This window comes from Lutra lutra, chromosome 4, assembly GCF_902655055.1.
Source record: "Lutra lutra chromosome 4, mLutLut1.2, whole genome shotgun sequence".
Taxonomy (NCBI): Eukaryota; Metazoa; Chordata; class Mammalia; order Carnivora; family Mustelidae; genus Lutra; species Lutra lutra.
In genome coordinates this window covers 153,789,226-153,811,223 of record NC_062281.1, presented here as the reverse complement: position 1 = coordinate 153,811,223, position 21,998 = coordinate 153,789,226, and the positions used below count along the sequence as shown (strand labels likewise).

Below are 21,998 nucleotides of genomic sequence, written 5' to 3'. Positions count from 1 at the left end.
GGCAGGCCTGCCTCGGAGACTGTCTGGTCTGGGGGACCCCAGGATGTCAAGGTGGACAGGGGACCATCCAGGTCACAGACTGTCCCCACCTATGACCCTGACGGAGCAGCCGTGGCAGCCGGGCAATCACTTCCCCTCCAGGTAGCCCAGCGAGGACATGGACAGACCTCAAGGGGAGCTCCTCCTTGGGGTCCCCGCACTCTGCTGTGTCAGGACCCGGGAGCAGAGCAGGGCTGCCTGGAGGCTCAGCGGGAGTCTGGGAATCACTTCCCTCCGGCCCTCACTGGGGTGACCCGGCACTGGGGACAGGGCCACCTCGGCCTCCTCTAAGAGGGAAGGCAGATGTGCTGTGACCGAGATAACGGGTCTCACACAGAGGAGGCTGAGGCCTTCCAATGTAAGGAAGAAGCAAAAGCACAGTTCATACATGGGGCTGAAAGCGCTCGCTGTGTCGCTCCCGGAGCCTGCGAGGGAAGCGATGCTCTGGGGCCATCCCTCCGGCTCGGGGAAGTAGGCCAGCAGCTCTCGGGCAGCACTGTGGGGCTGGTGCAGGAAGCGTCTGCCCAGGGAGTGGCCAAATCCCAGGAGCGTCTGCACGGTCAGCCCCGGGCCGGCGGGGACTCCTCTGCGACGGGGACGGGAGGGCTGCCTGAGAAACCCGGGTGCCGGTCCTCCTCTTCTCAGCCCCGCTGATCCCCACTGTTCCCCACCCATCCGCCGACTCTCGCTGGAATAACAGCAATGCTTTCACTTCTATATATGGCCCCAAACCTGTCACCAGGGAGGCAGGTGGGAGGACAGCCTTGTAAAGCTCAGAGGACACGTCAACAGTCCTTAGCTTCTTGTCCCCCACCCAGTGCCCTTCCCACTGCCCTACCACAGGTGGTCCCGTGAGCCTCAGCTAGGCCTGAGTGCACTGGGGTGGCCGAGGGTTCTGTTCCACCGCCAACTGAGGCACTCTCCGCACCCCCCCCACCCAGGTGCAACACCCCTGAGAGGGGCACATCCCTCCCTGGAGGGCAAAGACTTCTTGAGTCCACAGCAAATTGGAAATTGGTATAGATTTCCAAATGTGGGGTGGGGGAGGCGGTTGGCGGGAAGGTTCCGACTGTTTTGTAATGTGAGGTGCAGAGGACAGATTTATTCTCCGTTTGCTCTCTTAGGTGCTGGCTCATGCTTAATTGATAAACAGGAACATACATGTTTCCTCTCGTGTCCCCTAATTGCTGGAGAAAAGGCCACAGTGATGATAAGAAAGCATCTGTTCCCTCCATGGGGAGGAGTCCAGTTCGGGCCAAGGAGAGCCCCTGGATGCACCGGGCAGGGGGAGAAGGTGCTGTGGGGGCCCGTGCCTGCGACGGCAGAGGCCACCCTCGCGGTGGCTGGGCCAGCACATTCACAACTCTGAACGCTGGTGAGGGGCCAAGGAAGTGGTGCTGCACTGGGAGCTGCAGACGCACTTGACCTGGCTTCCTGCAGGACTCCGGGAAGCCACTCCTCCACTCTGACCTGCTTCCTCCTCTGGGACATACCAAAGGGTCCCTCCTTGTTCAAAAAGCTGGGTGTCTGATTCTTATCTACCTCTCTCCCTCATGTCAGAGAAAAAGAAAACAAAAGACTTTTGGAGGTGGAAAAAAAACAAAACAAAACAAAACAAAACTGGAAACCTGACAGGCAATTTAACAGTACAATCTGGTGGCCCCGGACTACGACGGTCTCGCCTTAGGCCCTGCAGCTCAGCACCCAGAGGGAGGCCTTCCTTGCAGTGCTGCAACTACAACACTGCTACAGAAACAACAAGGCTACTCTGGCTGCTAAGAGAACTCCCAAGCTCCAGAGGCAACAGGGGCTAGAGGCGCTGATGATGCAGTCACATCTTTTGAAGGGTTTCTGCAAGGTCACTCGAAGAATTTTATGTAAAAAAATACTTCAGCATGAAAAGAAACCTCCCTAACATTTCTTTTTAAGTTTCTTTTAACTCTGTTGATCCTCAAAAGATATTTTATCTTTACCTCTCCAGCTCCCTTCCCGCCCCCGGGGGGGCTGAACTAGGGATGGCGGCGCGGGGGCCGATTTCTCCAGACCACCTAAGAACTGCCAACCCTCATGGGCCAGCATAAGGCACACAACCCCAGGCCGAGAAGCCCTCCCCATAAGCGGACCACTTTCCTAATTACACGAACAAATCCTTTCTTGTTTTGAGTTGGGTCTGGGAAACAGGCAGACATTGCTTAGAAACTCACAAGCGTCCTGCTCCGCTGCATCCAGGCTCCTGATCTAAGCATTCCTACGGGCCATTTCTCCCCTTAATAGCAGGATTATATTTACCAGCCTTGGCAATTCTCAAAAGCTTCCAGGAAAAAAAATGCACGTTGTCAATTAACTTCATTAAGGAGGAAGACCCTTTTCCAAGAAGGGCCTGGAAGGGAGGGGGCAGGGGCATTACCACCTTCCCTAGACTAGCTGAAACCCTGCATTCCCACTGGGGCTGCTTCTGCTGCTGCCCTCTGGGCTCCAGGAACCACCAGGGTCTGCTCTGCCACCCAGAGCCCACCAAGAGAGGTAGAGGCAATGCTGGGAGAGGGGCTGTACCGTGAACACAGAGCGGACAAAGGGCCCTCCTCGGGGACCGGCCTGTAAGCTACCTCCAGCACTCAAACCTGTCCCTCCACCTCCAAATACTTTCCCCAAGTTTGGACTGGCGTCACAGTCCAGCGGGGGCCAAGGGTGGCTGGGTGAGGGGAGAGAGAACATGAAAAGGTACAGTACCTGGTTTCCCATTCTGATCGGGGGCCTGGGGCCGCCTGCGTAGCGCGGTGACATAAAAGGCTGCAATTACAGGGAAGTAGTTCAGTGACAGCCTGCACTCCCACCCAGGGACAAACACGACTGCGCTCCAAGCCACCAAGTCCAGTTTTGTTACAACCAGCCATCTTTCCAACTCTCTTTCTCCCAGTGGCCTCTTCCCTCTGGGCACAACTTCCTCTGGGTGGAGGGAACAACAGAGGCGCCCGGCACGGGCGGCTCCTGACTCCACGTGTGTCCATGGACATCTACTCTGGGTGGCTGGAGCGCGCGGCTGGGCCTGGGCAGGGGGTGCGGAGGGAGGAGCCGTTACAGTGGTGCAGGGCCGAGGAAGAGATCTCTGCTCTCAGGAAGGGAAAATCGCGACTCAGAAGGGGACTCATACACAAAATGTTCCGGGTGTGCGGACAGAGCTGGACACACACGCGCGTGCGCGCACACACACACAGAAACCACTGACACGGGGTGCGGAAGGGGAGCAAGGATTTGGGGTGGGGGGACACAATGAGAACGGTAAGGGGTCAGCGGGCTCCCTGACTTGTGCGGGGCGATGGGCAGGAGCAGCGAGAGCGCACACAGAGAAAGCCTAGGGATGCAGCTTTGGTTACGAACAAATGGTTAACCAAACTCAAAAAACCAAACCAAAAGTGAGAGAGGAAAAAACAAAAACATAAAGGCCGCTGACAAGGTCACAGAAATCTATTTGCTTTTCTTTTGGTTTCAGATCCAAGCTGGGTGTGATGTCCAAGGAATGAAGACTGTCTTTGGGGGGGAGGGGGTGAAAAATTTTTCTTTTTAATTTCATTTGTCCATAAAGACTCGAAAGCAATGGCTAGAGCACATTTTTGATTTTTGTTTTTCCTCTGCTGGCTCTGTCCTCCTCGTGCCCCGCGCCCCCCGGCGGGCGGGCGAGCCACAGTGCTTTTTACCTGACTGTGGGGTCCCATCATGCTGCTGGGATTGTGAGGTGGAGGCTGTGCGTGCGGCGAGGGCTGTGACCCCGGAGGACCCTGTGAGGCCAGACAGTAGAGGCAGGTTATAGATCACAGCACATGGAGAAGCGCAGAAGCTTAAAAGAACAAAAATTAAACCAAAACGAAGGGCAGGCGGCGGGCGGGCGGGCGGGCGTGCGGGCTCTGGCTGGCGGGGAGGTGCGTGGCGGCTTGGGTCGCAGGCTCAACGGTGGGCGCAGAGAGCGGGAGGGAGAGAAGCCGATGAACACACTCACGGGGTGGTTTACGGGGACGGGAAATAAAACCCAGCTCCTTTGCCAAAGCACGCAGGAGCGGGGGGCCCGGGCACCGTCTACGGCTGGAGAGGAGTTTGCCATGTTAAATACGCTGGTTGTGATGGGCTCAGAGAACACGGCGACGCATAGCAAGGCCCTGGTTTGGGGGAGCTTCCGGTCTGGAGAGGGACACAGACAGGATGCAGGCTCCTGGGCCGCGCTGCTAAGGGGAGGGGGCCTGATGGGTGCATGGGGACAGGAGGAGTCAGGCTGGGCCAGAGATCAAACAGACAAGGGAACAAAAGGACGGAGGGTTACAGAGAACCCATGCCGTGAACTTTATTAATTCACCTTCACTTTTAAAGGGCCCCATGAAGTGGGGTTTCTCATTCTTTTTACCCATAAGGAAACTGGATCTCAAGGGATGAGGGAACTTGGCCACAGCCATACAACTGGACGGCAAAACCAGGATGAGATGCCTGATGGCCCTGAGACTCGCCTGGACTCCTGTAGCCCAGAACTCAAGCTGGCATGTGCAGAGGGGCAGGGGGCTGGGGCTGGAGGCCCTTGACTGCTGGGTGGGTGGGTGGGTGGAGGGGCTGGGCTTTCCACTCTAGCCAGCAGTGAGCTACCCACGGTCCTGAGCTGACCCCAGAAGCCCTGGGCTATGCTGACCTTGGCTCCCCCCCAGAAGAGATGGGCAGGTGAATTCACTCAAACCACAGGATGGGTCAAACTGTGGGTTGCAACCCATTAGTGGATGGTGAAATCAATTTAGTGGGTTGCAACCATTGTTTCCTAAAAACCTGGAACAGAATAAAAAAACAGAATAGAAACTAACAGCTCTGTGTGTATAAAGGCAAGTCTTTTCACCCACTTCTTTTCACATTTATATATATATGTGTGTGTGTGTACTGGTTCACCATGTCAAACGTATTTCCTACTGCAGGTCAATCAAAAAGCACAAAAGGCCCAACTTGGAAGCTCCTTCCTGCCTTTGGGATGTTCAGAGCTGGACAGGGGGGCTGGTGACGAAGAGCTCACCCTAATTCACTCTTCTCTACCCTAGATCATGCCATCATTACTCTCGCAAGTCGCTTTTGAGAAAAGTCCAAAACCTGCACAGGGGATGGGGGAGGTTACATTAAAGAGGAAAGGGAGAGAGAATCTTCGCGATGCAGGTAGGATTCTCTTCGTCAGCCTTCTCCCTCAAAGCCAGGCTGCCCAGCCTCCCACCTGCTCAGAAAACACAGTCCAGAGCCAGGGCGAGGTGGAGGGGCTGGTACTGGGCGGTGGGCCCAGAGACAGAAGAGGTGTGCAAGGAAAGATGGCAGGGAGCTGTCTGGGAAGGTGGGGGCGCTGCTGAGGACAGGCCTGGAGTTTCTCGGCCAAGTGAGGGGCTGCTCACTTCCGGAGAGCTCTGTGGAGCAGATGTTCCCCTACCTGCCACGCTACTAATTTCAACAAGTGTGTGTCTTTCTAGCGGCTGCCAGCAACGGCATGGTTTGTTACCATGAGCAATTTTCTTAATTAACAGACATTAATTAGCCATTTAGCAATTTTGCAAGCATTTGTTTAGCGGCTTTCCTAAACATGAATACCACTGTGATAATGGCGCTGATTAGAGGGTCCCCTAATTAACAGTACAGGGAAGGAAAATTGAAATCACATAAATTAAAAAGGGAGGGGAAGCTAATGAAGGCGGGACATATTTGCACCTGCAAGTCTTTTGTACCATGAAACTTGGGTGCAATGTAAACAAAATAAGATAATTCAAAGCCAACCCCCAAAAAAAGAAAAATAAAAAGAACAGAAGAAGAGGGTTCGAGGGTGAGGTCCAGTTGCCAAGAGGGGGCAAAAGGCCTTCTGTTGGTTCCCAGCTCTTGGCAAGAAGGGAGTGCCTCCTCCTTCCAACTCTCGTGGCCCTTCCCTGGTAGGATCCGGAGCTCCTTCGGGGAGAGCGGCTTGTCTCCGGGCAGGTCCCCCACACCTGTGGCCCTGTAAGCCAGGGGAGGCAAGCAGCAGCTGACCTGACGGCTAACTGTAGAAAAGGTATGGAAAGCGCCCCAGAGTGTCTGCCACCCACAGGGGACCTCAGCCAGCGGCGGCCCCTGCTTAGGGCCAATGCTCGAAACTGGGTCTGGAAGGCCATTCCAAGCTGTCTCCTGCCCCTAGATTATGGCTGCTTGGGCACCCTGATGTTCAGAGGCCAGGCCATTACGCGTGCCTCACCTCTCTACCTCCCTCAGAAACTCCCTGCCAGACTCTGGTAACTGGCCCCTGAAGAAGCGGCTATGGCACAAGTTCGCCTCCAAGCAGCCGCCTCAACACAGATGGCCAATGAGTAGTAAGGGCCGGGAGCGCACGGCTGGTCTGAGAGGCTCTGGGCTGGTCTGGCAACTTCTCTGGCTAGGAGGGAGAGGTGGCGAGTGGGCTGTGAAGTCTGGGGAGGGAACAGCCTTCTCAGAAGTCTCCCCCATGACTTGGAGCCCAGGTTTGGAACACTGAGGACAACAGAAAGCTGGCCTAGGCTGGCCTGTTGCCCGGAGAGAAAACCCCACCATGGTCTCGAGACAGGCGGGGACGCAGCTCAACACTCATGTCCCCAGAGCAGGGGTCTCCTGTCCCACCGCAGAGTATGTGGTAACCGGGCTCTGCTCGTGTACTTCCCAGCACAGCCCCTAGCATGGCTAGGAGCTCTGTGAGCCAAAAAGTGTTTCCTCCATGAAGGCAGAAGCCTATCAATTCCTGGTGGTCACCCGCATCCAGCCAAAGCGCCATCCTCTGGGTCTCTGCTACCTCCGCTCGGCCTGGAGCTGTCTGCCACTCGATCTGCGTCCAGACTCTGGCCCTGGGACAGTGTGCAACAGCATAGGGAGGCACCCAGCAGGCCTGATGCGTTCTTGGGGCAGAGAACAGGGCACCACACCGAAAACGGCTGCTTCTGTTAAGACGACGACAGACCTGTTCCCAGCTCCACAAGGAGGAATAGGATTTGCTGCCCTGTGGTTTAGTGCGCCCATAAGAGGAGTTTCTCTCCTCCCCTGCCTTCTCCACAGGAGACCAACAGGTAGGTGTTGAGAAGGCAGACTTTATGGTCTTTTCAACTCCTTACCCACTTGGTCAAAAGGTCACAGAGGAGGCAGACCACAAACGACCTTGCTTGAGGGCTCTGACCTTCTTTGGGTTGTTAGGCTTTTCTCTTCCCCAAACTCCAAAAGGATCCGACAGGCCGGGGGAGCGGGTACAGGTAGAAGGTGGGAGAAGGAGGGAGTCCTAACGCTGATGGTACTGATGAACTTTCCCACACAGGACGGCTGCCCCTTGGGGCCTCCTGGCTTGCTCTCACTGAAAGCTTCAGAAGAACCAACATTAGGTGCATCTGGAAGCCTACTTGGCCAAAAAGAGCCTCTGAGTCCAACTCTGCTTAGACGTCGAAGGATTTCCGTCTCATGAACAGCATATCCACCCTCCCAGGACGCCATAGAGCACATGGTTATCGGCAGACATCTAAGGTGCACAGAGTACTGGGTCAAACCAAGTTGGGGCTCCCATTGGCAGCTTGGGGAGAGTTATACCTACCTGCCTGCAGTGGGTGGCTCTGACAGATCGTCACTTCTCCCAGTGCCCTGCACTTGCAGGGAAGAAAATGATGCCCAGGACAGAGGTGTGACCTGTCCAAGACCACAGAGAATGCACTGGTGGCAGAGCCACATCGCCTAATCCCAGCGGGGGGAATCTCTTTATGACAATCATACTCCTGCCCACTGTAGGTAAAGTGGACTCAGCCACTGACTGCACTTCCCTCGTCAGAGAAATGGAGATAGTAATAAAGCCGCACGTCACCTGCATTAGCGAACGTGACCCTGGACTCATGGCTGGAAACATGAGCAGTCGCTCCGCTTCACACCTCAAAAGGGTGAAGCCACTGGCAAAACCATTCAGCGGTGGAACCAGGCTCCAAGTCTGATTCTAGAGCTCCAGGGGGTCTGAGCTGGCCCACTACTCCACCAAGCCCACAAGGGGTGTCTCCGTGTCACACATGGAATATGAAGAGCAGAGGAACAAATCCTAGAGGCTCAAGGATGGGGGGTGCGGCCAGTCACTCACACATATACATATTCTGGAGGCTGACCTTGGGGGTCCAGCCAGCCCCATGTCCTGGGGGTGGGTGATGGAGGTGCATCAGACCGGTCAGGCTAGCTGGGGAGAAGGATGAGGACATGGTGACAAATGAGCTTGTGTTGGTTTAAAATGCCATGGGGTCCAAGAGAAGCTGTCAGGTAAACTGAGGCCCAGCGTGGCTGCAGAAGGTAGGCCAACGGGAAACTGGGCTGAGAACTGAGGTCCCCTGACTGGTCAGAAATCTTTCCACTGCAGGGCACTGCCCCCGTTGGCGGGGTAGGGGGGTGATGCCAGGGAGGCCTGCACCAGGGAGAGACCCCAAGTGGGAAATCCCACAACCAAATCTGGGAGAAGGGAGCAGAAAACGTGCCCACTTCCTGCCTGGGCTTTCATTCTGCCCCAGACCCTGTTAATGGACTTTCCACTCTGTCTCCAGGGTCCCAACATCTCTGACCGGAGATCCAGAACTCCCACACTTCTTTTGTTCCCTGCAGTTCCAGCGCTGGGTAGTGTCCCATCTCACAGCCTCGGAGGGCCCTGTAAGCAGGGCCTGGGGGCCTGGGAGGTTCTGCAATGGTGCGACACTGAGAGTTCAGTGAGAGAGGCTTTCCTGTCACAGATGGGGAGGGGAGCAGAACAGCCCCACGGCACAAGAGACCCATGGTCTCCGCAGAAAGGCATTTCAGAGTGTCAGCAGGAGCCACCCATGCCTCTGGGTCGCAGCTGGCTTGAATCCCTGCACTTCCCCCGAAGCCATCCTCAGGAGGTAGATGGGCTTATGGCACGATGGCAAACGCTTCAGGTTCCATGGCCCTGACTGGCAGCCGCTCCCAGCATCTCTGGGGCACATGGTGAGTCCAGTTCCCTCAGGAGGAAAAAGGGACATTGCAGTGGGGTGGTGCAGGTGACAGCGCTAGGCGTGCGGGAGGTCCCTAGGCTTCCGTGGCCGCGCATTCACGCCTCATGTTCCGGTGGCCCCTCACTGCCCATTTATGGGGAAAGCAGCAGTGAGGCCCGCTCTGCTGGGAGCGCCCTCCCTCAGCCGGTTGAAAGCCCACACACCCTCCTTTGTGCAGCCCACTCTGCCCCGCCACGGGGCACTCCTCTTCAGACACTGTGTCTAATCCGTAGACTCCACGCAGGCTGCTCGAGGGCATGGGCATGGCCTTCCCCGCCGTGTGCACATGCTGGGCAGGGGCCGGACAGGGCAGAGAGACTTGGCCCACACGCGGACCCCACAGCCACAGTCAGCCAGCCCACATCTAACCCCTCGGAGTTTAAGGGACCCAGAATAGTACCAATGGGGTGACTGAGCTGGTCCTCTGAACTAAAGATTCTCACAGAAAAGAGAGGATAGTGCTTTAAAATTAAAAGTCAAATTAAAACAAAAAAAAAGTGCATTTTTTTTTAAAGGAGAAAAATAATAAAAGCTAAGTGCTAAGTTCAATATTTCTAAAACTCACTGCTCCTTCACCTGGCGCCACCTCACACTCTCCAAGGCTGCCTTTCCCTGACTGGAAATCATGGACTGTCAGGGAAACAGAGCTGAGGCTTAACTCCAGGCTTTCTGGGTGCAGAAGTGAGCCCGGGAAAGAGCACACATGAGAATGAGTTGTGGCCAGGGCAAATGTTGGGCTCCAGAGCCCAGGGCACTCGGGCTGGCGTCCTGCCTTGTCTTCCTGGGGTGTGGGCTGCTCATCTTCAAAGGGGAGGAGTTCAGGTGACATGGAGTTCGGGTTCCTCACAGGAAAGCCAGGAGAATGCTCTGTAAGCCGCAGAATGCTACATGCTTACCACTGGCCAAAATTTGCCTTCTGTCTTCACAGGAGGCCTTTGGGGATGGCACTTGGACGTTTCAGGTGTCTCAGAGACCCAACACTCTACACATCTTCATCCCTTCTCACTCATGGGGCCAGTGGCCGCTGGCTTGGCAAGGCTGGGGGCATGTTTTATCGACAGGCCATGGAGACAGACGACTTATATTACTAGGGGCCTGTGTCATCTGCCTGTTGGGCGTGTCACTTTAATTGAGAGAATATAAAATTACATGAATTATACACATGGTAAAAGGCATGTGGCAGACAATCCAATTTGTTCCTTGGACACAAATGCTGACAGAAAATGGCATAAGCCCATTCTGGGGAGACAGAGCCAAGGAGTGCCCGAGTGCCACTGATTCCCTGCCACCATGTCCGTTGGTGCAGTCCACCTCGTCCTTCGAGTGTGAACTTGACCACTTGGCTAGATGAGGGAGGGAGAGCTTTAGCCGCCCCTCCCCTTTGACATGCACCTCAGCAGAGGAAAAGTTCTTTCTTTACTTTGACCCATGGGAACCAAGCTGGCAGTGGCTCGCACAGTTGCTTTCCTCTCCTGCCTCTGTCTGTCCCCTCCCCATAGAAGCTTCTCTGTGCGTGTGTATGTGGGAAATACAGGCCAGAACTGGAGCTAAGATGACCAACTCGAGGGCAGAGGGAGCCTGAGCCATCTGTGTGTCCAGGACACACCCAGCAGGTCCTCAGGGGGCTGAGCTGGGCCACACCTGACGGCATGACTGCGCCGCACTGCGGCCCCCCCACCCCCGGCCCCGAGAGCTCCACGGCAGGGGCAGTGGACTGCCTAGGACATGAGCCCACAGGAATCAAAACCCTCTGGGGGCACCAGACCAGGAGGATGGGTTTTGCCAGAGAGAAGTCAAGTGGTGGCAGCCCCTCTTCCTGGGATGGTGGGGAGATGGCCGGTTAGAGGGAGGACTGTACACGATGTCTCCCCCTTGGGGTCACCTCTGCGTACCATCAGCAATCTATATGGCCACCAAGGTCCCCTCTGGGCAAAGATCAGCAGAAGACTCTGATTTCTGTCTGAGCAAAGGCCCCAGCTGACCTCCGCTTCTCACTGCACCTCTCCAAGGAGCTGGGATGGGGCTGGGCGGACGGCAAGAGTGAGAGGTCTGCCTACTTGTGAATCTGGTGCCAAGACACTCACAGGAGGTGCTCAGCGAACGTTCTCAACAGACATGAGGCCCGCTTGCCCCACAGAGACATAGAATCAGCAGGCGATGGTTTTCAAAACAAAGGGAGGAAGCGTGGCAAATGAAAGTAGTGGCAGCGTCCAAGACCTAATGCAGAGTTCCGGCACGTACTGCCCCCCGCCCCCGCCTCTTCCCCCAGCCCTCGCACAGACAGGAAGACTGAGCCCCATCTCACTGGTCCCAGGGCCAGGCTTGGTGGCCTGCACCACGCCGCAGACCCAGAACGGAGTCTGGGGTCAGCTGCAGGGCAAGGACTCCAAGAGCACGGCCACCACGCTGAGCTAGAGGAAGAGCTGGCAAACTGGCTCATGGCCAAATATAGCCTGCTGCCTGTTTTTGCAAATAAAGTTTTATCGGAACATAGCCACATGCCCATCTGTGCCCGGTCCACAGCTGCTGCCACACAACAGCTGTCTGTCAATGTCAGCGCTGTGACAGAGACCAGAGGGCCCACAGAGCCTCAGAGATCTACTATCTGGTCCTTCACAAGAAAGTGCGCTGACCCTTGGGATAGGGAATGGGTTACAAGGTGGAAAAAGGTTAAAAACTGGGGTCTTTTAAAATCCTCAAGGTAGGGTGCCTGGGGGGCTCAGTGGGTTAGGCCTCTGCTTTCGGCTCGGGTCATGATCTCAGGGTCCTGCGATCGACTCCTGCATCGGGCTCTCTGCTCGGCAGGGAGTCTGCTTCCCTTCCTCTCTGCCTACTTGTGATCTCTCTCTGTTAAATGAATAAAATCTTAAAAAAAAAAAAAATCCTCAAGGTAAGTACCATATCTACTTTCTGACTGTTAGCCTCAGATCTTCCCAATAAGACAAATGAAGCAAAAATTAACCCCACAGAGAATAAGGAAACTGAAGTCCAATGACATTACAGTATTATTTATCAGAGCCACGATTTTTCCCACTGCGGATGAACAGAATGAGAGTTGGACCAGGGAGCAGCAAACCCGAGCTGTGGTTCTCCTGCCATGATACCATGCAGCCAGTCACAGAGCCCCAGTTTTCTTGACCACTGGTCTTGCACAAAATGACCTTTCATCCTTGTAACATGACAGCCAGCATTCACATCCAGCTGGCTGGCCCTGGAGTACCTTCCCAGTCTCCTTCTCACCACAGTGCTAGGGAACGAATGCCAGCACAGAACATTCTGGGGACTCGGTTCCAGACCTTAGTTTTTTCAGCAGGTTCACACTGTGTGACCCCCTCCTTTGCGGTGAATTTCTCTAGGGTCATCTTGGGAAGGGCCTCTACCTTGAAGGGCTATGGTTGGGACGGGGTGGGGGGCAGAAGAGAGATGACCATGCCTCCAGCTACTAAACTTCTGGGGCTCCCCCGCTAGAGATTCTTTGTATGTGCCTGTGTCTGTATAACCAGGCATCCTTTTCGGGGACATGGGACAAAAGCACGCGTGGGACCCAGTCCATCTGGGAGTGTATCCAGCCACTGGGTCCCAGCACCCTGGGCTGAGGGTGCACTAAACGCTGGACACACGTGAACAAGCAGTACTGTGGACCAGAGTCCCAGGTCTAACTATTACCACGGCAGCACCCCAACAGGCATGGGATGGAGGAAGCAGGAGGGCAGCAGTGAGAGAATTAGCACACTGAGGCAGGGCCTGGAAGAAGGAACAGGTATCCTCTGGCAGAGAAGAAAGAGAAGGGGCTTCTGGGCTGAGAGACTGGCCCCTATGCTGTAGGGGCAGTGTGGCCATGGTGCTGGAGGGCCGTGGGCACAAGATGGAGACCCTGGGGCTGGGCCCTCCAGGCTGAGAAGCAGGGTCCTTAACCCTTAGGAGCTCCTGCATAAGCGTGCCAATCAGATCTAGATCTTGGGAATTACACACCCGTTCCTTTCCTTTCCAAAGATGTTTCCATGGTGTCTCTCAAGTTAGAATCAAGACTTGTAGCCACAGGAAAACTGAGTTCATGGCTATCTCGGGAGCTAACTCTCCCACGAAGCCACACTCTGGCCCAGAATAGCTAGCCTTCTTTCATGTTGGGGAAGGTCTCCAACACCCAGTCCTAGCCATGTGGGTTTCTGGCCAGGATCCAGAGAGCAAACCTCTCTCTCCCTGACACAGACTCACTGCGATAGAGACCAACTCTGTGGGTAAGCAGGAGGGGTAGAGAAAGACTCAGGATCCAGAAGCACGCCAATCCCTAGGAACACCTAACCTTGCCAAGAGAACCAAATCTCCACCACCACCCCCCTCCAAATCAAAAGATTGCCTTTTGTTCTGCAAATGGATAGAGCTGCAAAGATGCGTCTTGCTCCTGCCCGCCAGCCTCGATTCCACTCTCACCAGCGCTCAAGCTTTGCTGTTAATCACAGCGGCACAGGGAAAGCGAGGTGCATATTAAAAAGCACTGCCTCATCCACCCAGAGAATTCGTGCTCTACTTTAAGCTCTCCAGCACATGCATGCACACAGCCTTCACCCTGCTACCCCTTCGCACCCCGAAAGACGATCCACAAAGTAAGGATCTCATCATATCCAACTCGGAAGGGAAGGCACAGGGCTTTGGAAGTCCCACGTCCAGAATGCCAGAATTCATCCCCTATTGTCCACTGAGCGGAAGACGGCTGAGCTGGCCACAGCAAAGTCGGCCACGGTTCTCCCTGTGCTTTGTAGCTCCCTGGATGACTGGACGGTCTCATGCCTCCTCTTCCCCAAAACCAGAACAGCTTGGGGAATGGCCCAAGAGCTCACCTTCCTTCCTCAGCTAAGCAGAAGCAACAGGATGGGGCAAGGGAAAGAACCAGGACTCTGGGAAGAAATGGGTTTAGGAAGCCCACCCAGAGTCACTGGGCCGTGGGTTATGCAACTGGGCAAACCTCAACAGAAGCACAAGGGACAGCTAAGTGAGTGTGTGCGGGAAGGAGGGGGGGGGAGCTGTTGGAAGTGCCCCAGATTCATGGCCAGGAGCACCGTCTGCCACCCCTGCCATTCTTACTCACCTCCTCCCAGAGAGCTGGAGGACTGAGATACTGAGAGTCAAGTACTCAGTCCAGTGCTGGGAACTGACCCTCAGCACAGGAGGTGGCTCAGATCTCCCCCACCTCAAGGAATCCTTTGGGAGCCCCCTCTTCTTTGACTAGGCTCTCCCAGGACCCTAATCCCAGGGTGCCGCCTCCTGGTCTGCCACACCTCAGGCTGGAGGCATGGCCCTCCGGCAGCCTGCCTGATGCTGAGCGCACCTCAGCCAACTCTTCTGGAGTCGTCTGGCCCCTGAAGTGGACACATATTTCTTCTGCCTCTGATGCCCCAGGGGACAGGAGCCGGGTCTCCCCTGCTTGCCACTGCCCTTCCCGTGCCTGCCCTCTAATGGGGTTGCATGTCACAGACAGGCAGGTTAAGGCCCAGAACGGTAGAGCCGCGGCCCCAGAATTGACTGCACTTCTCCACGCTCTTGAGTAAGTTTCTCGGGACTGATGCTGCGATTACTCCGAGGACGAGGCTCTTCATCAGACTCAATGTCAGGGCATGTGTTTCTTGGGGCAAGGATAGGGCAAGACTTCGCCCAAGTCTCCTTGAATAACACTGACCTGAGACTGAAGAGCCTTCTAGAAGGGCAGGGGAGAATGCTGCTGTCTACAGAAGAGGCCACACAGTAATGGTGGAGGTGCAGAGGCTGGGTCTGAGAGCAGTGGCCCTGGCCCATCGTAGGGATCAACAGCTGGTCCAGTAATGGCGTGAGGGTAGCAGGGCTTAGATCACAAAGACCTGCGAGTATCTTACCAAGAGCCCAGACTCTATGTCTTTAACACAAGGACATCATCGATAGGAAGAGCTGGGGTCAGCCCCATGGACTATGAACCCCTGTACACAGGTTCCGTCTGGCCTCCCGACCCTGGGAGGCCTGCAGGGCTGGGCAGAGAGCTGTCACTCGAATGTGTACTGAAGGAAGAGATGGCTGAACGCAAGTCCCTGGGAAGGAGGGCTGGTGCGGATTTCTGATCTGCCTTTCGTTCCGAATGCATTTCCAAAGTCCTAGCTGGTGAAGCAGGGAGAAGTTGTTCCTGCTTCACAGGTGGGGAGCGGACACTCAAATGACACCCAGGTGAGGCCCGCTGGTAACAGAACTCAGGATGCCCGGCAAAGACCCAAATGCCTGGGCGGGAGAGTCGACGTGAACTCGAAAAGAAGAGTTCATATTAATGAGCCCGGTGGGAAGAGAATCAGAAGCTCCCGGCCATACGACCTGCTTCCCTGCCTCTACCTCCCCTGTCAACTCCCCCTGGGTGGACCGGGGAGCAAGGAGTTAAGCCACATAGGACAGGATTAAGTGAGGTAACACATTAAAGGGGCCTGTGCTTGCCAGGTCCCAAACACATTGGTCTAACTGAAAGGCTAATACCCATCGAAAACACCCAGAACCTCTCCCACGTGTCACTGCCACCAAAGCTGTGCCAAGCCTCTAGGAATAGCCCCTTCTTGGATGAAGAGCACCCACAGTGGCCCGTGCCCTTGGATGAGCTGCGGGACCTAGCTCCGGAGTGACCCCTAGCTCTGAGACAAGAACAGCCCCGGGACAGACCTATATGCGTCCCCAAGACAGACACCTGAGTGTTTAGCCACGCCGGGCACCAGGCAGGGCTTCGTGGGCCTCGTTTCCTGGCATCCTCACAGGCGCCCGGGAGTCTGGGGCTACCTTGACCCCAGCTTTCTGGTGAAGCTATGGCACCCAGATGGGTTAGCGGACCTTCTCAAGGCAACCCACGTGTCAGCCCAGGCTGCGTGACTTCAGAGCCTTCTGGAAGGATGGAAGGCCTTGGGGGGAGGGGGGAGGGAGAGGAATATGGCGAATGAGCTTCCAGGGGCCCAGGTGCTCATCAATGTGGATCCTAAAGCCCACGGGTCGTGTTTCCATGGCAGTACTAAACCAGCACTGAGCACGGCTCCATGTTTCTATGCAGAGTCTGTCCTTACCAGAGCCCCGCCAAGGAAGCACTGTGATTTGATGAACAAGTGCTCTCAGCACAGCTGAGGACACCAGTGCCCAGAGAGGTCGGGTAACCTCCCCAGAACACATGGTCAGGAAGTGGCACTGGCGGGAGGGAGGAGGTCGGGGGTCCTCCTCCTAAGCTCCTGGTCACAGCCACCGCACCTTGCGCTGCCCTCTTCCAAGGTGTCCATAGGAGGCCTCTCCCAGGGCTGCTGCCCTCCGATGCCTCATCCCTGTGCTGCGTGCAGAGGTGATGTGGTGGCCCCCAGTCAGGGTGCCCCTGGGGGAGCCCAGCACCCAGCCTGGAGAGAACACTGCATAAAAGCTGTGGTCCCCCAGCCATACTCTTACCAAGTGTAACCACCCCCATTTGGGTATTAGCAAGAGACAGGGGCTTGCTGGGCAACCAGTGGGTCTGGCCCAGGACCTTCATTTATCCTAAGACCTTCATCTGGGGGAGGGAGAGGTTCCGGGGAAAGGCAAGCTGAGCGGGCTGAGGAGTTCACTTAGGCAGAAGTAGGACATGAGCCCGAAACCCGCCCTGTGGATGGGCTGCTCCATCCCAGCTCTCAGAACAGCACCTCACAATTAGCACTCGGCGAGATGTGAGAAAGCCCTCTGACCCCGGCCCGGCCCCCTGGCCCAGCCCAGACTCCCCAAAGGGCAGTTTCCTTCAGCGTGGTGTGATCTTATTCAGGGGGGTCTAGCCCTAGCCACATAATGCCAAGGCATGTTATTATAGGATTCCACTGGAATTCTCTTCCTCCAACCTCTTCTGCTACAAGGGCTGAGGAATGTGACCTTTTTTTTTTAAAGGGAAAAAAAACCCCTCAGCATGATCTGCACAGAAGGTGGAAGCAGGAACACAGAAGGGTCTACCCCCTCCGCCAACTATGAAGAAACAAAACAAAAACACAAGGGGGCTCCTCCACCCTCTGGAAAGGCAGGAGGATCATGGCGGGGGTGGCAGGGAGAGGGCGGAGACAGACCCAGTCATGGCGCTGGGACAGGGGACAGGACAACACAGCAGAGCAGCTCTCAGACGCAGGGGGGGAATCTAATCTAAGAGAAATCCAAAGTAAAAAAACCAGTACTAAAGGGGAAAAGGATAAATCGGCCCAAGCTTTTAAAACCCGAGGGGTGAAGGGGCTGCTGACACCAATCTTTGACAATGGGATCCCTGAAAGTCAGACCCAAGTCAGCTCACAGCTCAGGAGGAGAGAGGGGACACCCTGGGGTCTCCAGGGGTTTTAAGAGCAGCAGTAAGAACTAGTGTGAGCCTCCCAGGTCCCAGGGTCCTTCTGGAAAGCGCTCCCTTTCCTTTCACCGCAAAGGGAGCAGAGACCTGTGGCGGGGGAGGTCCTCAGCGGGGAGGGGGAGGCCACCAGTGGCTGGGCTCCCTGGTGCTGGGCTCCCCGCTGCGGGGCCGGCTCCGCGTTAGGGGGCAGCCGAGGCCCGTGGAGAGGCCCAGTGCTTTGTTACCGAGCAAACCTCCCAGGCACTGGCTGCTGGTGCGTAGCTAACAGGGCGGCAGACACTGATTTATGTCCAACTTTCCATTTCATCAGCGAGAGTTACGGCGCGACATGCGGAGTTCACGTTTGTCGGCGGGGCGGAGAAGTGGCCCGAGTGTGCAGATAGACACACGCCCGCACGCGTGCACACAGGCACACGCGCCAGTCAAGGCCACAACTTTGTTTTCCTCTCCGAAGGGAGGGCGAGGGGGCCGGCAGCCTGGCACGTCAGGAGTAACCTTTTGTCTGCGGTTGCTAGGAGCCCCGGCGCGGTCCTCTGCCGCTGGGCAGACGCTAGGCACCAGGCTGGCTGCCGGGCGGGGCGGGAGCAAAGCCTGACCTTTGTGGAGGTGGTGTTGGCAAGAAGAAAAGCCTCCCCCTACCTTCTCTCCTGCCCTGGCCTTTCCACACAGGCCGGGCAATTGTTGGGGAGTTGGAGGGCGGGGGTGGGGGAGAGCTGTGTGTGGGTCCATGATGGGGCCAGGGGACAGCTCAGGCAACACGGTTTCCCAGCAGCCAGGGGTTTCTATAGTCCTCTAAGGCACCTAAGGCCCAGAGAGGGGAGGATGGCCCTGCAAGGACACCCAGCAGTCTGGCAACAGGGCTAGACCCAAACCAGGATATCTAACACCAAGGGCAGGGGTCTTTGGGCTTAGAGCTGCTGCTGGCTTATTCACGGGGCGGGGGCGGGGGGGGGGGGCTGCTGTGGGACTGGGGGCACACTACATTGGCTTGGAACAGGTGGGGCTGGGGTGGGGCAGCCCAGCGCCCAGCAGTTGGGGTGCCCCGCCTCCTGTCTAATCCTTCTCAGCAGGGGTGACCCTGCCTTCTGTCAGTCTGGAGGCGGACAGCAGGGTGAGGGGCGAGGAGGGGTGTTTCTGCCCCCTGAAGGAACTGGCACACTCTCCGACCAACCCGACCCCGCAAGGCATCTCTGTCCTCCTCTCCCACAGACTGGCACAGCACATCAATCGGAACCCATCCTGCCCTCAGTGATGGAGCCAGGGCAAGGGTCAGGGGCCAGAGCATGGGGCCCAGAAAGGGAGGGGACTTGCTCCTCCTCACCCAAGACAGGGCATTCATCGAGAAGCTCTAGTGCCTACCACCTGGTCCACACCCATCTTCCCTGAGCAACTCCGGCCAACGGGAGCCTCGGTTTCTTCATCTTGAGTGGAAATGCTGTTAGCTCTCAGGCCTACCTCCCAGGGTCAAATGGATTCACACACGGGGATACCTTTCCTAATCTAGAGTGTTCCACCAACTACAACAGGTCAGACAAGTCTTCTTTAGGACCTGAGAGCATGGGCTGGGAGCCTCAAGGGGCAAGGGGGCAGCCAAAGGTCTACATGCCAGGCCCTCTCCCTTCGAAAGTAAAGGGTCTGACAGGGTAGGAGGCACCTGACAGGCTCTCAGTACCCCGAAGTCCAGTGCCAAGTCAGAACCCTGGGCACACCCTCCCACCTCTGCTTCCTCCCCACTACACATCCAGCAAGACGCTGTGAGTTCAGGGCAGGGAGGCACAGGCCACTGCACTGAGGCACCACTGCTGCCCAGGGCCTGGCCACTCCCCACCCCCGGGACCACAGCCTGGAATCCACACTTACACAATGGCAGCCTGCCACAAGTCCAGCCCCTCCAGGCTGCTGGGTCTTCCTGGAAGCCGGTCATTTCCTTTCTTAGGAACCTTCCATGACTCCCCTGTCTTTAAGCTTAAGTATCTCTCCAGGCCTCCTGCCATCCAAAGCTTGCCCCTTTCACACCCACATACAGGCCTATTGCCCCCTCTCCCCACTCACTGACCACTGCCTCCTGCTCAGACCTCACTCCTCTAGGCTAGCCCCTCAGGGAAGTTTCCCAGATGGACCCCAGGTTAGGCCAGATGCTCCTTCGCCTGCCCCCTGTGGCACTGGACTGTTGGTGTAATCATTCCCTGCCTCCTCCACCAGACTGTGAGCCCCTTGAGGGCGGGTACGGGGCTGCCTCATTTTTCCGAGGTGCTCACTGAGGCTGCGTGATTGGGAGGCCACTGTGGCCTTAGAGACCATGTCTGGCCAATGGGCTACAGGATGACCGGCAAGTCTCCTGGGCCTCACGCAGTTTAGGTCCTGGCCTCAGACTGACCATCCATCAGATGTGGACCCAAGCCCCCCATCCCCCACCATCAAGTCCTCCCTTTGCTGCAGGCTTTGAAAACCACACAAACAAGGTGGTTTGCTTCTTCCCAAGCCTCTCCTCGTCCCACCCTGGCTCTAGTCAGCACTGAGGTCTTTCCTGCCGCTGTAGCTTTCTGGCAAGAGGAATGCCAACTCACTGTGCTGCTGCCTGCTTGCCGCCGGAGAGGAAGGCAGGAAATGGACAGCACTCGACCCAGCTCTTGGGAACTGCCTGAGCGGCCGCCACCGCCAAGCCCTTATTTACTGGGCTTTGATTCTCCCTGGAAACACACCATCCCACCCCAAGGCACTCAGTCCCCAGGGCTCTCTACTGGGCAGAGTCTCTACTTGGTTACCACTGAGTGCCAGGGAGCTCACTACTTTAAGTAGACAGGAGGTGGTAGAACTGTCTTACATTCAAAGACTCAAACTGGCCTCCCTCTTCTTTTCTCTGAAGGATCTGAGATCAAAGGGCTGAGGAGGCAGGTTTGAGTATCTTGTTTTGTTTTGTTTTGTTTTTTAAGATTTCTTTCTTTCTTTAAGTAATCTCTACACCCAACATGGGGCTTAAATTCACAACCCTGAGATCAAGAGTCGCACACTCTTCTGACTGAGGCAGCCAGGCGCCCCCGGTCTGAGTATCTTCTATGTGGCCGAACTTCAGACACTCCAAGTCAGTCATCATAGACTTCCTGAGGCTGCTCCTCTCCCACAGAAACCCCGGCTACTTCTGCAAAAAATGAGGCGTGTGCTCCCTATAATCTCAACAGGCAAGGTCCAAGGTCATGCGTCTAGCTCTCCCTCTTATTTTTGGATAATTTCTTAGGTTTCTGGACTATGCTTCTTCTCCCCACTCCTTCATGACTGGTGGGGAGGGTTCTCTGGAGGCAGACCTCAGAGGTGGGTGGGCTCGGCCGGCCGGAATGAGAACTCACTGGAATGGGGAGGTGGGGGGACAGGACATGTCAACCCCTATTGTGTCCCACTACAACAGAAAGTATCTAGGGATGTTCACAGCAGACGTGATGAGCTTCTGGCAAAGGGAGCTTGGGTTCCCCCAAGACTGTCTTCCAGAGAAGACTCGCTCTTTAATCCTTCGACTGGATCTTGGCAACACCAGTCTCCATCTTCGGTGTGGTCTGCCCCCAGGTTCCCGCCTCCGAAGAGTGGACAGAACCAGTGCAGAGTGAACTGTTCAGGAACACGGACCTGGCCCAGGCGTTATCCAGACCAGGGTGCTCCAGTGGCTTCCACTACCTCTGGATGGAGCCCACAGTTCTCCACAAGGTCCAGCAAAAGCTGCCAGCAAACTCTCCAGCCACGTCTCCTACAGAGCAACCACCTATCCACCCCCTCACTGGGACCCCACCCCAGAATGTGGCCTCCAGGAAGCCCCTTGGCAGGCAGGCACCTTCATTTCTTGCTCCAGGGCATGGGTTATCCATCAAGCCTCTCTGCTAGGCTGGGTGCTCCTGGGGGCAGACCAGGACTGATCAGTTCTGGCCGAGAGTCAAGCCCCTGCCCTCACAGAGGGGGCTGATTGCTATCACAAACCACAGTCCCATCTGCCTCTGGGCCTCCATTCTGCATCTATACAATCCATTCTGCATCTATACAAAGTCTGCCCTCGATCAGGGATCGGGGCAAATTCGGACGTCACATACTACCATCTACATCTGCATGTTCACGGCAGACAACGCCCACCAATATCCGCTGAGCCCACACACGGCTCAAGAATCACTCCCAACAGCGGTCCGGCAGCCAACCAATCGGGGCTGGCATCGGAGCAGAAACACTGCCTGCTTTTGAGAGAAGATGGCTAGAGTTTTCTCCTTCTCCCTCCATCATTTCCCTCCTTTTCTCTTGTTCTCTATTCTCTCTCTAGACAACCAGACATGCATCTGACCACTGAGTTAGAACACTGGGGTCCCGAGCCAGCAAGCCTGGGCTGAGACCCCGATTATGACCTGTAGCTGCTCAATGAGCAGGTCAGTCACCTCTCCCAGTCTCTCTCCCCCAGTCAGCCATGCCTCCCCTCTGCAGAAGCGCGGTGATCAAAATGAAAGTAAGACCCATGTCTAAAAACACGACATAACTGAAAACAATCACTGGAATTTAAAACAAAACAAGAACAAAAACAGCCTGTACTCAGTGCTCCCTTCTTCGTGACCCCTGCCCTCCTGCCATTCCCCAGCTCTAGA

At 56.1% G+C, this 21,998-nt stretch overlaps 1 protein-coding gene across 5 annotated transcripts in view; it reads right to left on the bottom strand.

Moving 5' to 3' along the window:
* Positions 1–21,998, bottom strand: part of SSBP3 (single stranded DNA binding protein 3) — a 161,371-nt gene that overhangs the window by 21,469 nt on the left and 117,904 nt on the right. For 2 of the 5 annotated variants that reach the window (XM_047728141.1, XM_047728145.1), the window contains 2 exons: positions 3,735–3,815; positions 2,770–2,829 (listed from right to left, as the gene is read on the bottom strand). The exons of 1 other annotated variant lie outside the window; for it this stretch is intronic. In XM_047728141.1, coding sequence (XP_047584097.1) covers positions 2,770–2,829; positions 3,735–3,815 — 141 coding nt within the window. The remainder of the gene's footprint in view (positions 1–2,769; positions 2,830–3,734; positions 3,816–21,998) is intronic. 2 more of the 5 variants (XM_047728142.1, XM_047728146.1) reach the window with 1 other exon arrangement.